We start from the raw sequence: 17,751 nt of genomic DNA, 5'->3' as shown, positions 1-17,751 counted from the left end.
ATTGACATATGGTCCTTGAAATCATGACTTATAACCTATAGGTTATAAAAATAAATAGGTTTTGACTATTTTATGTTAATGTAAAAAATGTTTGAAAAGGCGCACTGTACACAACATCAATGGGCAACTGCCATTCTTCCGTCCACCACTCCATCTTCTCCAATGCTGCCTTCCACAACTTAATTTGTACGTATACTTTTTTCTGTCTTATCTGCACCTTCCACTCCCACATTATCTGTCTCAGATTTACCTTTTCTTTTTGGTAAAAAATAAATAAATAATAATATGGATGTCATGTCAGCCTTTAGTTAGTAGGCTATCCCGCAATACACCCTTTCATAGATGTTAAAATGCACTAGGCCTACATTTAAACAACGTTTTATTCAATTAATTACTTTATAGTTATAGGCTATATTTACTTTGCTCACGCAAGTAGAAAAACATTTAAACATACAGGCCTATGCTAAAATAATATAAAAATTACATTAAAATTTACAATAGACAATCTAGTCTTTGATTTTTTTTATTTTTGAATATTTTTACATGAAATCCTGCAGGTCATAAAGAACTTTTCTCCGCACCTCCAAGAAACGACGAGTGCTATACATTATGTCTCCCTATGTCATTTGCTTTAAAGGTACACTGTGTGATATTTTCCCCCATCTAGCAGTGAAAAGGTATATGACCATCCATGATTTCGTTTTTAACCTCTACGGTGGATGATTTAGTCTGAGATTAAAATGGCAATCCCCCTCTTCACATTTGACATGGTGCCATAGAGTGTTAAAGCGCAAAAGGCGAAGCTTGAATTTATGGCTATGTCCCTCTTTGGCTAATGTACTTTCAAGATGGAGGAGCAACATGGCGACCAGCATTCGAACCCCTCACCCGTATGAGAATACTTTATTACTTGAATTGAGTAAATATACATTAATGAGCACATATATTTTTTGAAAGAATTAAGTGTTTTTAGCTAAGAATAAACTAAAAAAGTTACACAGAGTAGCTTTAAAATACACAAATCAAAAACAACACAACGTGTTGAAGCATTTCAGCTGTATATTTGCTTCTGGTCATTTCTATTTAGGCCTATGCATTATTTAAAAATCATATAATAATAAAAATAAATAAATAAATAAATACATGACCAAATGTTCAAAAAGTTGATTTCGTTGACACAGAAAAGTTGACACAGTGTATCAAACGAATGGATTGAACTCACTCATTACGACAGGGACTTGCTGCCACCTGCTGTCTGTTTTAATTTCATATTAAATATTAAACATATCACTTCTTTGATTCCATCATGCCATATTTTTGGATTAATATGATGTTCATACTTTTAATAAGGTTGCCCCTGGACATGAGCTTATGGAAGTAGGCTAAAGACTACTAATAGAGTCTTTAATAGAAAAACATGGTCTTGTTTCAAATGCATTGATCAATATTCTTGTGTTGACTTCACTGTAGCTTATGTAATAAATAAATAAATAAATAAATAAATAAATAAATAAATATATATATATATATATATATATATATATATATATATATATATATATATATATATATATATATATATATATATATATTTATTTATTTTTTATTTTTTTGCTTTTTTACTTTTCTTTGCGTATTTATTTATTTATTTTTAATATTGGCAGCTTTGCTATTCCATATACCACACAAATATTTCCAGTAGACACCTACCTATACTGAAAAACGGAACATTTGTATGTGTTTCCCACCTCTCCTCCAGACCTTTACCTCTGACACTCAAAAATCACTGAGAAATGAGCCTTACTTGCATTCTTATACGTTCACCATATGTTGTTTCGTTCTGGATTGGTTCTTAATATGTAGTACAACAACACTGACATCTGCAGGAGGTATGGTTTCTGCACATATTTCATTGAAAATATAATTTTTATTCTAAAATGAGAAGCCCACCTGTCATATACAGAATATAAAACCAGGCATCCGCACAATCATCAATGAGATATCTTCACAAATAATGATTGAGCTTTCCTCTGAACTAGCATTTTTACAATGATTTATTATTATAGGCTAGCCTAATCATGTCCAATGGTTATTTTCTTTCCAGCCAGTTCTCTAGTAAGTTTATTTCACACAGAGACCATGCAGAGTAACAACGGGTGTTTCTATTATTTTATGTAGCCTATAATAATTTAAACACTGCCATGTATTTTTTTTGTTTGTTTATATTGATATAGGCTAACTGCTTAAAAGTTTTGCTAGAAACGTTTAGTTTTTGTTTTATTATCCAATTTCATTCATACTTTTAAGTAGCCTATAGTTTAAGTTTCCAAACACTTTTGTGGGCAATATTGCAAAATCGAGAAGATGCGTCACGCGCCAGCAGGTGGAGCCGCGTCATTTAGTGTCTTCAGCGCGCGCTCACTGTGGGTTTCATCAGGTTGACAGGCAAAGGAAGAGACGGAGTAACCGAAAGCTTCTCAATGCGAATGGGTACTGTGCTTTGCTGGACACCAATGCTATGACAAAAGGAGCTAGATTTTGTTTTGCTCTCTAGAGAAGTCCGAAGTAAGTGAGTAAGTCCTCGCGCAGCTCATGGTAGAGGCTCAGCAGAGTTTCAGAGGAAGCAGGATGTACCATGAAGACGGTGCAAACTCTCTCAGACCACGATATGGATGTAAGTAAGACCCACTTAACTTCATGTAATTTATGAAACTACTACGAAATGAGTACAATTTTTATGTGAATTAACTGTAGTGCCCAATGTAATCTGACACCTATGATCAGTGCAGTGAATGGCTAGTTTGACCAGATACCCCCTGGTGTATATAGCCTATATATATATATATATATATATATATATATATATATATATATATATATATATATATATATATATATATATATATATATATATATATAATTATTTTATAATTTCTTTATGATCAATACTGATTATTTCTGTGTTTAATAACTGGTATGCAGATCTGGTGGTTGGTATGGATAAAGTATAAAGTATGGTATGTGGTATGTTGATTAATCTATTGCACGCACTACATTAAATAAGTGTTACTTATTCATTAAGAGTTTAACATTCAAAAGGTAGACTGAACCGATAAAGGGTGAAAACTTTAAAATAATGGTTATCAGTCTACATAGTTTAACTCAGTTAGGCTACCTGTTTAAATTTGTCACACCCACTTCCGATTTTTGCGTCAAGACGCCATGATAGTAATGTGCAAACTTACAAGACAGTCACTCTGAAACATTAAAACTGTATTTTGAGCCCTACAAATATGCATAAAATAAAATAAAACAAAACATAAAATAAAATCCCTTTCCTGACATATCCCAATAGTAAGTTGCCTCAGAAAGGTGCTTGTGTATTTTTGGCATTACATCTCATGCTGTGGCCTGAGTAAAGAGAAGCTCCATGATAGTTTTCTCCAGTTAAACATTACCTCTGCCCTTTGTAAAATCACCTAACAGTCTTTACAGTTCAGACATTCGAGGAATTCTGTTTGAGGACTTTATCTGTGCAGGTTTTATTAAACACACACACACATTGTACCATGTTGTCAATATATCATTATGTCTATACTGCGTATATCTAGATTGATGAACAATGTTCAAGATGGTGTTGGAGTAGCACACATTTGATTCTGGTGTGAACTGCTAGTTGGTTGCGTATCAGAAGCTGCTAGTTTGAGTTTAACTCCACTATATCAAATCAAGGTTGAGAGATGTACTTGAGCACTTTTTGTCGGCTCTTAAAAAGAAGTTTACTTAACTCGTGTCAACACTGGCAACGAGATCACATTCCAGCTAAACTGCTGACAAGGCCGCTGGTTTCATTAGCTAGGGTGTTTACATTAGCCTTTTTGATATTGATTGCCTTTTTTATTCATAAAAAGTAAATTTTTTGATATGACAACACATTCTCATGTTGCATTTTAACTCCAAAAAGCTAACTTTAAAACTATTCCCTATGCTGTTTGTTTGCCGTACGATAACAGTTCTGTCAAAGTGTGCATCGCAAGGAATGACATCCTTTGGTTGAGGACTGCAGGAAATATACAGGAAATTACATCATATCGAGCAATGAAAACTGAAATGCCCTACAATCTCATTATCATGTGAGGTAGCTGTATCACATTGATATGAGAGATTGGATCGCCACAGTTTACTAACAGAGGTCCCATTGCAACCACTATAAGTGTGGTGCGGTTGCTGGCACTACACTAGTGTTCAAAAGGTTACAGGTTTTGAAATAAGCCTTCAGAAATTATTCCAATGCTGGTTGCTCAAGAAACATGTCTTATTATTATCAGTGGTGAAAACAGTTGTGATGCTTACTGTTTTTGTGGATACCATACTTTTTTTTCTTCTTTTCAAAGTGCTTTGATGAATTCATAAACAACAGCAATTATAAATATTTCTAAAGCTATAAATGTCTTTCCTGTCACTTTTGATCCATTTAAAACATCATTGATGAATACACGTTTTAATTCCGTAATAAACATCGTATTGACGGCAAACTTTTGAATGTTAGCATCTATTACATAATGGCTCCTTAGTGGCTGTTGGATTGTTTTTTCGTTGATTATAACATTTGCAAAGGCACATATGCTTTTATTTGAACCCGCTTTTGTTGCCATGTTTTTAGAATATCGAGTTATTGTCTGTGGGACAGATATAAGGTGATAAAGCTGACTTAAGTAATGAATCCCCACAGAGGTTAACTGGCAAGCCTGAGCCTGTGCGACATTTGCAGTGTTGTTTGCTATTACATGATTGAATCTCATTTACTTGAACAAAGGCCAGCATGTGACTGTGTGTCAGCAAGCTTAATTATTACTAGATGAGTGAGGATTGTAAAAACACTTCGTAGCTGGACAGTCTTGTGCTCAGTCTGATCTAAAAATGAGCTCATTGCGTGTCAGAGAATCACAAGTTCTCTTTAGGTGCCTTTAGGTGTCTTTTTGACTGAACTGGTGTTTTGTGTTATGCTTTTTAAAATGGATGTGGCCTACTTCACTTAGAGAGTCATAATAAGTGTCATATATTACTATTTTATTGATGTTTCACCTCCAGGCTGTGGAGATACACAATATATTTTAGTCAAGTGATGGGCGATTGTATAATCAAATAACTTATTAAACCAACTGACGTGAGTGCAACTACATCTGCTATAGGTTCTCAGAATCAATCATGAGCTCTGTGGTAAACGCAACAGATTGTGAAATTCTGTACTGGTCTTTTTGATGCTGAAATGTGGTTGACAGTTGATCTATATCCGTGTTATGTTGATGTGTTTGGGTCACGGCATGTCTCAAAACCAGCTCAAAACAGCCTTGCACAGCATCATTCATTTGCATTTTTAGTTGTGTAAGTTCAAAATAGAATCCATATTTGAAATCCAGTCCTGATTTTACCCAGGACTGACTATGATTGTGTTTACATCATGTGATTGGTGTGTGTGTGTGTGTGTGTGTGTGTGTGTGTGTGTGTGTGTAAGCAGCAGCTCCATGACATTACAATAAATTTTTAAATAGCAAGTAAATATTATAGGGAAACTATAAACGATAGTTTTATAGATTTCTACTTTCTATATTTTTTTGTTTGGTAACTCTTTACTACACATATTCACTATCAACTACGACTCCTAATTTACTGCTTATCGTTCGTAAGGTAGTTTTTCAGTGTTTAAGTTTAGGTGTTGGGTAGGATTTAGGGATTTAGAATAAGGTCATGCAGGACAAGACATTAAAGTGTACTTTATAAGTACTTCTAAACAGCCAATATCCTAGTAATATGCATGCTAATAGGCTACCAGTTAATAGCAAGAATTGAACCCTAAAATAAAGTGTTACCATTTGTTTTTCAGAGGTTATTCTTTAAATTCAATTAGCTGTATGCAAACAACAAAGTGACCCACGTTTGGATTTCAGCCATTGGAAATGGGTAAAAATCAAACATATTGAACATAGTCACATAGTCTCCATATCTCCTGGACTGAACCATATGGGGCCTTACAAATGAGAACCACAATTTAAAAGGACATTAAGATACTTTTTATACTTCTAGGCCTGTTTTCTTAGATGTGGCTTAGATTAGTTCAATTTGGGCATTTAGGTAGTTTTTTTTATAAATGTATTTCAAAAACTTCACTTCAAAATGAAAATGTCCTGATATTTTACTCACCCCCATCTCATCCAAGATGTTCATGTCATTTTTTCTTCAGTCGAAAAGAAAATACGTTTTTTGAGGAAAACATTCCAGGATTTTTCTTCCCACCATTGACTTCCAGCTGAAGGTCCAAATCAGTGAAGTTTCAAAGCACCTCGAAGGGCTTCAGAGGTTTTGTATGATCCCAGACGAGGAATAGGGTCTTATCTAGCAGCCACCGGTCATAAAAAAAATTAAATAAAATACTATATATATTATATACTTTTAACCTAAATTGCACATCTTGTGCTGCTCTGCGCTTGTAGTGATTGCGCAATCACGCCGAAGACGTCACGCTAGATGTAGGCGGGAGCACCGCTCCTGTGCACAAAGTTTACATGCAAAGACTAATACAAATGCCCTGTAGCAAAAAAGGGTAAAACTATGTTTTCAGATCATTTTAAAGTTGAAAATGGAATCTTTTTTTGGTAAATGGGAATTTCTATTGGGGGGTGGGGCTAGAGTTACATGCATGCAAACTGGAAAATGAATATTTGTAGTACTCAGACATGAATGTTCTATACAGTTGTTTTGATAAAGATAAACAAGATTCCACAAGATACAAAACAAAAGTGACCCACATTTTGTTTTTTGACCCCTGAAAATGGGGTTTTTTGACCCCTGAAAATATATAAATATCGATACAGAGTTTTTGAGAATCGATACAGTATCGCCAAACATAATATCTCGATATTCACGTGTATCGATATTTTCTTACACCCCTATAGTCCATAAACCGAATCATGTCCTCATAAACTGCGAGTAAACACAAATGTTGACAGGTCACTAAATACAGTACATACCACAGAGACGGGCGTCCTGCTGTTGCTGCTTCTCCTGTTCAATTTATTTCAGCCTCCAGATCTGATTCTGGATCATATATCTATTAGCTGAGAATCGATAGCCATGGGCTTCTCCACGCTTGAGGACGTCACCGCTTTGTGTGCTCGTCATTCTTTAGCTCCGCCCACACGATACGCCTCCAGGCGCTCGTTTTTTTCCGGAAAGACTCGGTACATCCCATATTTCTTTTATAAATATAATAAAACTAAAGACTTTTCGGAGATATGAAGGATGCAATGCTACTTATAGGTACTCAGGATTGACATGAGATTGACTGAAACTGAGTGTTTCACCCCCTTTAAGATGTAATACTTTTCGGGGGAAAACACAAGTGAAAAACAAACTTTTTGAACTGTCACCATTGGCATACAATCCAACAAAGATTTCTCAATCAAAAGTAAACTAATAGATCTATCTAAAAGATTCAGCGCCACCCCACCCCCCACCCCCCTCATGACATGGAATGACCTAGTATCTTTTGTTTTCAGATGCCACATGATAATTTGTATCTAATGCAGTGATATTCATCATGTGACTTAGTGTCTTGAATTAAATTAAGACGAGCAAGAACAGTGAGAATTGACCCGCTTAAGTCATGTGTAAAATTATGTCAGCTCTGCTTAACCAGAAACAAAGCTATTGCACTGAACTCAGCAGTGTTGTGAACTGAAGATAAAGGTGGTGGAGAGGGAATGTAGTTGCAATCACGTAAAGGTCAGCCACAAATGGTTTCGTAATGCTGCATTACTGACAGCTGACATCCGTCAGACGTAAGGGTGTCACTCCCTGATGCTTTCGCATACTGCTGACAGAGATGAAAGAGATGCTGATTATTTCTGCATGTGTATATTGTGTAAAATTACTCAAGCTTGCACACACATTCATTGTTTTGCCTGGTTCATCTTATGGGGGTTTAAGTGTGGTGTGTTTCTGATTAACTTCTTTCCTTCATAACAAATCACTTGAGCACTTTTTCCAGTTCATGCTGTTAAAATCTAATTCCAGTGTGACTTAAATCAACAGCTGTCTGAAACACACAAAGTCTGAATAAAATATAATCAGCAGAATGAAACTTGGCTACACCATCAATTACTTCAGTATCAGTACCTTTTGTCAGAGTGTGTCTAGTGGTTGTTGTGTTGTGTTGGCTGTGCTACAGTTGGCTGATTAAACTGGAGAAGAAAATGTCACGCTCAGCGTTCTGATGTGTTGTTCCACCAGTATGGGAAAAACTCTTCTTGCATTCTCCAACTCTTATTTTCCTTTGTTTATCCTACAGCCATTGTGGACGATGAGAGACTGTCAGCGGAAGAAATGGACGAGAGGAGGAGGCAGAATATTGCATATGAATACCTTTGTCACCTAGAGGAAGCCAAACAGTGAGTAGAAGTTTGTGATGCCACATATATATATATATTAAGCCATTGTCATGGGACAAGATAAAAATACACTATTGGGTAAATCATAGACTTTATAGCAGAATAAATCCCGCCTTCTAAATAAATAGCCAATCAAAAGTTGGTAAAGTTTTGCATCACTTCAGCTGCCTTCAGAAGCTCCCGTTGATACAGGAAAGTCAGTGCTCTGAGATGTGCGCTTATGATTGCACACATTATTTACAATTTAAAATAACTATTTTCTATTTGAATTAAAAAAAAAAAAAGTAATAAAAAGCTGAATTTTCAGCAGCCATTGCTCCAGTCTTCAGTGTCACATGATCCTTCAGAAATCTTTCTAATATGCGGATTTGCTGCTCAGGAAACAATTATAATTATCAATGTTGATTTTTTTTTGCCGCTTAATATTTTTGTGGAAACTGATATATTTTTCCCAGGTTTTAGAAGGTTCAAAAGAATGTATTGTATGGTATCCTTGTTGAATAAAATTATTAATTTATTTTTTAAAAAGAGAGAAAGAGAATCTTACTGATTCCAAAACCAGACAATTGAATAGTAGTGTAGTATGTTCAGGTTATGATTCAGGCATATTGTGTGTATGGCTAGCACATTTCCAATTGTGAGGGTTGAGCCTCGTTTTGCTGTTAAGACATAGAGAGTCACTGGGAACTTGACCCACATCTGATGAAAGCATGAAAGAATGTGAGGGAGTATTGCAGTGTGCATTGTTCTGAGATGAGGGCATTTTTTTTTCACATTTCAATACAATAGTTCAAAATTCTGTGCAGTTTGTCTGACGAGAAGATGATAAAACTGTAAAACCAGAGCAAAGTGTGCAAGTTAATGAATTAATGAATCAATTGTTACACATCCTGACTTTCCTGGCAGCGCAGTTCTGGCCATGATTTTGTTGCAAAGCCTCGGTTCTGGGAATCCTGTCGTGTTGGATCAGGATTATAAGGCTGGTCACTAATCTGCTTGTTAGCAAGGGAGTAACATGTCATCCCTGTGTTCCACTGAGACGTCAGGAGTCACCGCTAGAGGCCCACAGGTTTCACTAAATATATGATGCCTGCTGTGCAGGACCTTAAAAATCAAAATATCCAATTAGTGTGGTGGTTTTGTTAAAAAGCATTTTTTTAAAGTCCAGACAAGAGCTGTAAAGAGATTACTACCCTTAATATTCTCATACTTCATTACACCTGACAAGTTATAGCTTTTGAAAACCACACAGTAAAATGTTTTACTTTTACATATACCATAAAAAAAAAAAAAAAAAAAAAAAAAAAAATATATATATATATATATATATATATATATATATATATATATATATATATATATATATAATTTTTTTTTTTTTTTTGAAATCTTCTTTCGGCTGTTACCTTCAGGGGTCGCCACAGTGAATCATCTGCCTCCATCTAGTCCTATCCTCTGTATCCTCTTCTCTCAGCCCGACTACCTTCATGTCCTCCTTCACTACATCCATAAACCTCCTCTTTGGTCTTCCTCTTGACCTCCTGTCTGGCAGCTCTAACCTCAGCATCCTTTTACCAATATATTCACTCTCCCTCCGCTGAACATGTCCAAACCATCTCAACCATCTCAACTTTGTCTCCAAAACATCTCACATGTGCTGTCCCTCTGATGTACTCATTCCTGATCCTATCCATCCTCGTCACTCCCAAAGAGAACCTCAACATCTTCAGCTCTGCTACCTCTAGCTCTTCCTCCGGTCTTTTCCTCAGTGCAACCATCTCCAAACCATACAACATCGCTGGTCTCACTACTGTCCTGTACACCTTTCCTTTCATTCTTGCCGGTAAACTTTTATCACACAACAGACCTGACACTTTTCTCCACCCATTCCAACCTGCCTGTACACGCTTCTTCACCTCTTTTCCACACTCCCCATTGCTCTGGACTGTTGACCCTAAGTACTTAAAATCCTGCACCTTCTTTATCTCTTCTCCTTGTAACCTCACTGTTCCACTTGGTTCTCTCTCATTCACACACATGTATTCTGTCTTGCTGTGACTAACCTTCATTCCTCTTCTCTCCAGAGCAAACCTCCACCTCTCTAGACTTTCCTCCACCTGCTCCCTGCTCTCACTACAGATCACAATGTCTTCCACAAACATCATAGTCCATGGAGATTCCTGTCTGACTTCATCTATCAGCCTGTCCATCACCACTGCAAACAAGATGGGGCTCAGAGCCGATCCTTGATGCAGTCCCACCTTCACCGTGAAGTCCTGTCTCACCTACGGCACACCTTACCCCTGTCCTACTGCTCTCATACATATCCTGTGCCACTCTAACATACTTCTCCGCCAATCCAAACCTCCTCATACAATACCACAGCTCCTCTCTTGGCACTCTGTCATATGCTTTCTCTAAATCTACAAAGACACAATGCAGCTCTTTCTGACCCTCTCTGTACTTCTCCATCAACATTCTCAAAGCAAATAATGAATCTGTAGTGCTCTTTCTTGGCATGAAACCATACTGCTGCTTACAAATGTTCACTTTTCCCCTTAGCTTTGCTTCCATTACGCTTTCCCACAACTTCAATGTATGGCTCATCAGCTTAATACCTCTGTAGTGTCCACAACTCTGCACATCTCCCTTGTTCTTAAAAATCGGCACCAAAACACTTCTCCTCCATTCCTCAGGCATCCTCTCACTCTCTAAAAGCTTGTTGAACAACTTAGTTAAAAACTCTGCCATTTCTCCTCCACTGGTATGTCATCAGGACCAACTGCCTTTCCTCTCTTCTTCCTCTTCAAAGCTCTCCTAACTTCACCCTTGCTAATACTTTCTACCTCCTGGTCAACAATATTTGCGTCTACAACTCTTCTCTCCCAGTCATTTTCCTCATTCATCAGTTCCTCAAAGTACTCCTTACATCTTTCCCTCACCCTCCTGTCACCTGTCAACACATTTCCATCTCTATCTTCAATCACTCTAACCTGCTGCACATCCTTTCCATCTCTATCTCTCTGCCTCGCCAACCGATACACATCCCTCTCACCTTCCTTAATATCTAACCTTGCATACATGTCCTCATACGCTTTCTGTTTGGCCTGTGCCACCTCTATTTTAACCTCACGCTGCATCACCCTATATTCCTGTCTACTTTCCTCCGTCCTTTCACTGTCCCACTTCTTCCTAGCTAACCTCTTCCTCTGGATAATTATTATAATAATATTTTACAATATTAAATTTTTGAATTTTTAAATATTACAATATTATTTTTTTTTATTTTTGTTAGATTAAAAACATGGAAAATCTTACTAACCCCAAGTTTTTTTGAAAAGTAGTGTACACATTGAAGTAAATAAATATAAAAATACCTCCTTTTTTTTACATTCGTTTTCTCTGAACTTTTCTGCGATCTCCCCAGCATGCCTTTGTGGCCTTTTTGGTGTCCTGGGATCCCAAATTGAAAATCCCTCATCTCTAGTTTTTATACAGCTGTGAAATGATCTGTATAATTTATATAATTCTATTTTAATTCTATATGTATTGGACTTTTGTTGCTGACAAAAATACCTTCTTACACAATCCCAACCCCTTTCCAGTACAGTGAATGGGAAACTTTGTACCCACTGACTTAAGCAAACAGAACATGTGTTATTTTAGATAGGGGGACCTAGTTGTGAAACTTTTTCCAGTTCTATTTTTGTCATTGTGTAATAGCCTAAACCTTATTAATCACAACAGTGTTATGCAAATAACGTGTCTATCATTGAGACTTAAAAATTAAAAAATAAACTTAATGCCATTGTCTCCTTTTACACTGTAAAAAAAAAAGAATGTCTCTAATTGAAGATTTTCTAGTGACTGATCACATCAAAATGTTCAATTTGCCGAATTGAATTTCTTGGAATTGATGCAATTTAATTCACAGAAATTCAATTTGGCCAACTGAAAAATTTAGATGTGATCACTGATCAGTCACTAGAGAATTTTCAATTGGAGACCTGATTTTTTTTTTTTTTTTTTTTTTTTACAGTGTAGCAGTTTATAAATCTCAGTCTCTAAGTGAAGATTAGAGACTTTTTTTTAGAGTTTATTTTAATGCTGCAGTAACATTTTTTCCATTCTCATCTTTCCAGGTTATACTGCCGCTACTTGTCTGCTTTGTCTGCCAAGTCTGGAAAATGGGAAATCATAACTCTTTATATAAAAATAGGGCAAATTAAGTGTTATTGTCATAATTCCATTCACTGACAGTCATTTTAATTTACAATGCAACGTCATTTTAAGACAAATCAGTCCACAGTGGCCGTCTTAATGCCTCTGGTCAGCTATTTTCTGTGTTACTACTTGCTAACAGGCATACTGGATTTGAGAAAGATGGAACTCTCTAAAACTGGTTTATCAAGATTAATATGTTTCAATAACACACAGTAGCAAATATGATTCATAATGTATGTTTGTCAGTAAGGTTATTTTTATTATTATTTTTATTATTTATTATTTTTAAGTTAATACTTTTATTTGGCAAGAATGCATTGCATTGATAAAAGGTGACACTAAAGACATTTATATTGACACACAATTTTCCTTTTAAAAGAAATGCATTCAAAAACAACTAAAATACCAGTTTCCTCAAAAAAGTACAAACTTTTTCAACATTGATAATAAAAATGCTTCTTGAGCAGCAAATCAGCATATTAGAATAATTTCTGAAAGACCATGTGACACTGAAGATTGGAGTAATGATGCTGAAAAATCAGCTTTGCCATCACAGGAAATTACATTTTAAAGTATATTAAATAGAAAACACTTGTTTTAAATTAAGTAGGCACACATACCCTATATTTTGTATGGTTTTCAGACACATACAATCAGAAAAATAGGTGAAAAGTCATGAAAGAGGATATTGACCTCTGTACCTCAGTCCTATTTATCTGACAGTGAACTGCCATAACCAAATAGATATTTTTGATCCATTGCTTTGCTCCTTCCTCACCAGCTGAAGCAATATTATCCAACTGTGTTCTAGTTTCGCTGTCAGAACGCTCACCTCAAGACCAGTAATGCTGTTATTTTTTTGTAGATTCACAGTATGTTAAACCGTTTAAGCAACATATTAGTCGAAGCTGTTTATTATGAGTCATGGCCAGTCTGGAGCAAAGCTTTGAATGCTTCTTTCAGTTTGAGCCCCTGCAGTTTAACAATCACAGGAAAGAGTTGCCTGAATGCTGTACACAGTCAGATCTCTTATAGACAGTGTAACAGACGTCTGCATTGTTTGGTAGAGAGCAGCGGGGACGGGGAGAGGTGTGCACAACAGCCGGATACTCCTCTTCTGATCTGGGCTGCCACATATCCTGAAACAGCAACACTCATTCATTTTCATTTTTAAAGGGGCTGCAATTTTTTCAGATTAAAGAGATAGTCCGCCCAAAATCGAAGAGTCTGTGATCATTTTCTCACCCTCATATCGTATGATGTTATGTCTTGTGCGAAACGAAGATATTTTAGAATGTTGGTATCCAAACCATTTAAAACAGTTGGTATCCAAACCATTTCAAAAATATAATGTAAGTCAATGGGAACTGAAACTGTTTGGTTACCAACATTCTTTAAAATATCTCCTTTTGTGACTTAGGGTCCTGTTTTAACTATCTGAGCATATGGTCTGAAACGCATGGTGCAGGTGCACTTAGGGCGTGTCCGAATCAACTTTTGCTAGTTTAACGATAGGAAAAATGGCTGGCGTGCCAGGCGCATGGTCTAAAAGGATTGTATGGCTAGCAACATGGCTCTGGACATGAAAATGATAACTGTCAGGATGAAACCAGTAAAAAAAAAAAAAAAAAAAAGCTTCGGTAGCCAGCCCTTAAAGTTTTGCGCATAAAGAAATAAATAATTTTGTATAATTATGTCACATGACCACTTTGATACTTCCAAATGGTCAAGATGTGGTTGGTTAACATAGGCTAGTTAGTATTATTTTTTTTTTATGTACTTAAAAAAAAAAAACTGTTAAAGTCCCTGTAAAGGCAATTCTATGAAGTATGTTAGAAATGCATTTCTAAAACACATTGCAAAGACTGTGAACTGTGAAGTACTAAATTGTGGAGTTAGACCTTTAAACAGTTTTTCACCGTTGCTGTGCTCCGGATTTACTAGGCGGGGCTAAAACGGTGGCTCGATGACACACTGGAGCCTCTGCGCCTGGCCCCGCCCCTACTATCGGTGATGCACTGTTGCCACTGAGGTTTACTATAGTTACTATAGCCTACAGTTTGCTAGCTAGCTATGCCTTCGTCGCGGAAATGCGTTACCTGGATTATCTGTTTTGTAAGTGACTACCACTTACAAAACAGATAAGGTGTCCTTATTTAAATATCCGAAAAACGTTCATATCAAGAAGAGGTGGATTCATTTTATGAAGAGTCACTTTGATGGAGAGCTGAGGATCACCACCAACAACCACCTCTGTAGTGATCATTTTACACAGGATAGTTTTATAAACTTTCGTCGGAGACAACTGAGATTCACTGATAATCCGCTGTTACTGGTGAATGGGGCTGAACCGACTATCTCCCACTTTCATCCTACCGTCTCGCCGACAGCCGGTGCCGACATCATCCGCAATAACGTTACGTGGTCACCAATGAGTGTAAGTTTCCTTGTGTGCTTGTGTTATAATTACAGCAGGTAACGTCATATTAGTCCACAGTAGGGCTGTCACTTTTTATTCGATATTCGAATAGACCATTTCAGAATGTTTGTAAACAATCGGCACCAGGATACTTCCGGGTGGCAGAACGCGAGCGGCTTCTATTGACAAACTGAAGAGATCCAGCCGGCTACATAGTTAAGAACATTGTTGTTGATTAAAGTTGAAATTATGATGAAAACGTGTTGTGTTTGGGGTTGCGCCATCATATATACAGCAAAAGGTGTAGGATTGTATCGATTTCCTTCAGAAAAAAGGTCTTGGGCTAGAAATCACGTTCATGCATGCGGTTATTAACGTTACTGTAGTATGAAGCAGAGCAGGACCGAGGGTTGTGGAGCTTAGCACGGCCGCTGGAGCGTCTGTTATACAAACACGGCTCGCAAACACCGGGACTTTTATTATGACGGGACGGGACACATTCGCTGGGCGTCTGCACTGATCCGCTCTTCCGGTTATGATTATGAGGTAATGTGCAGTGTTGTTTATCATATTAGATACATTTAAGTGTGTTGAAAATGATTTTATGACGCTAAGAGTAAAGCGTTCCTGCCAAATAAAACCCGAAACCGAGGGTAGCGCAGATATGAATGATTGACAGGCGACTTCCTCAAACGCTATGCTGAAACGTCCCAGTCCTTAGTTAAAATAGCAATTTACAAATAGTTGGAAACATTTGGGATATTGTAGGTACTCAACTGAACAAAATATATAACACCGGCCTAGTGGTTTTTGGATATTTTACTGCAAAAATACTACATAGTGCACCTTTAATAGGAATAATAAATAGCCATATGATGTTTGATGAACCATTTAATGTTTGAATTTAAATGTTTATTGTCTACTTTTGTACTATAAATTTAGGTAGTTTGCTGAGTGTGAAAAACTGAAGCAAAACCAGTCAAGAACCACTGCTCTATAGAGTAGTTGATTTTTCACCAATGCCAGAATGGCTGGAGGGATTTTAAAAGCTTGAAATGGACAGATTTTCCCCTTTTATGTCACAGCTTAATAATGAGTACACTAATCATGGGTGACAAATTGATCTGCAAGTAGGCCATTTCTACAATGGCATGGTAACTGAACTGTTTCACTGATCCTTTATCAGTGCTGCTCATATTAAATTCAAGACCTGTCATACTAACCAGTGAAATATAAAGTCAAGTAACCTTTATTTATATATATATATATATATATATATATATATATATATATATATATATATATATATATATATATATATATATATATATATATATATATATATATATATATATATATATATATATATAGCACTTTATAAAATACAGATTGTTTCAAAATAACTTTACAATGAAAACAGAAAAATGATTCAATGATGCAAACAGAGTTCAATTCAGCTTTAAAACAGCTCTAAAAAAAAAAAAAACATTGTTCAGCTGAAGTCAGTTTAGTGTTGATTCAGTTTTGTTGAAAAGATCATCAATTATTAAATGAGTTAAATTATTATAAAGCAGTTCTGCAAAAAACAGTGATGTCATTATCCAGCTCAGTTCAGTTTCTCATCCAATAATGTCTGTGCAGTCAAATTAATAATAGTATTAAATATTAATTGTCCCTAAAAGCAAGCCAGAGGCGACAGTGGCAATGAACCCGAACTCCATCAGGTGACAGAATGTAAACATGTTTTTTGCTTTGAAAGGCACAATTTTTATTGGCAAATACTCAGTTTAAGCCTCTTTTATAGCAAGCTGCCGTATACATATTGATTGTTTGACCTAAAGTAATACCCTGGCATATTCATGATATATTGTACTGGAATATGTCACAATCATGGTTAGATATCACTGATGCAATCTAATGTACAAGTGTGATCTGCACTCTAGCAGATGGGCTGTGTTGAAACAGAGCCGGGTTTGTGGGAGGCTGGGGAATTGCTGACACATGTCTGGACAGAATGTTTTCTTTGTCATTGTCATGTTGTCTTTAATTAAATCAACCTAAAGAGCTGGATGGACATGCAAGGATTGTCAGCTTTTGGCCCATTTAAAGAAAGCATCAGATTTCAGATAATATCATGGTGTAACTCACTACGGGCATAATTCAATCAAGTACATCCTCTTTGATTGTGCTGTACCTCATAATGAACAGAGCAAACCCTGACCTCACCTATGACCCCAGAATTGACCAACTCTTGACTATGTTAATGAACTCAGTTAAGCCACCCAACTCCAGAGTAACTTAGTAGATGATTAAACAAAGGTTTATCAAAGTTTTGGCATTTTAACCGATTCACTGCATAGTTTAACTTTCCTCAGTGTATTAGCATAAGGTTTCTTACCCAACCCGATCTGTTAGTTCTAACATTGATTATAGTCTCTTATATTTAATTATATAACCCATAAATCAGTAAAACAGATTACCTCTGATGTACAGATATTGGATCTTTTTAAAATGCACCTATCATGCTTTTTCTGATATTTCCTTTCATGTCAACTCATGCGCTACTGTATATAGCTGTTTTGGAGTTTCGGAGATCAAAATGGATAAATGTTGTAGAGTTGTTGTTACTGAGGCCTGGAAGAGTTTGGTTCTTGTTGTCGA

General features: G+C 36.3%; 1 protein-coding gene across 1 annotated transcript in view; it reads left to right on the top strand.

Moving 5' to 3' along the window:
- Positions 1-2,422: 2,422 nt before the first annotated feature.
- iqgap2 (IQ motif containing GTPase activating protein 2) overlaps positions 2,423-17,751 on the top strand; it is a 69,130-nt gene continuing 53,801 nt past the window's right edge. The window contains exons 1-2 of the mRNA XM_067438251.1: positions 2,423-2,674; positions 8,348-8,447. Coding sequence (XP_067294352.1) covers positions 2,593-2,674; positions 8,348-8,447 — 182 coding nt within the window. The 5' untranslated portion in view covers positions 2,423-2,592. The remainder of the gene's footprint in view (positions 2,675-8,347; positions 8,448-17,751) is intronic.

Source organism: Pseudorasbora parva, chromosome 3 (assembly GCF_024679245.1).
Source record: "Pseudorasbora parva isolate DD20220531a chromosome 3, ASM2467924v1, whole genome shotgun sequence".
Classification (NCBI taxonomy): domain Eukaryota; kingdom Metazoa; phylum Chordata; class Actinopteri; order Cypriniformes; family Gobionidae; genus Pseudorasbora; species Pseudorasbora parva.
The sequence above is the reverse complement of the archived record's forward strand: the minus strand, read 5'-3'. Positions and strand labels throughout refer to the sequence as shown.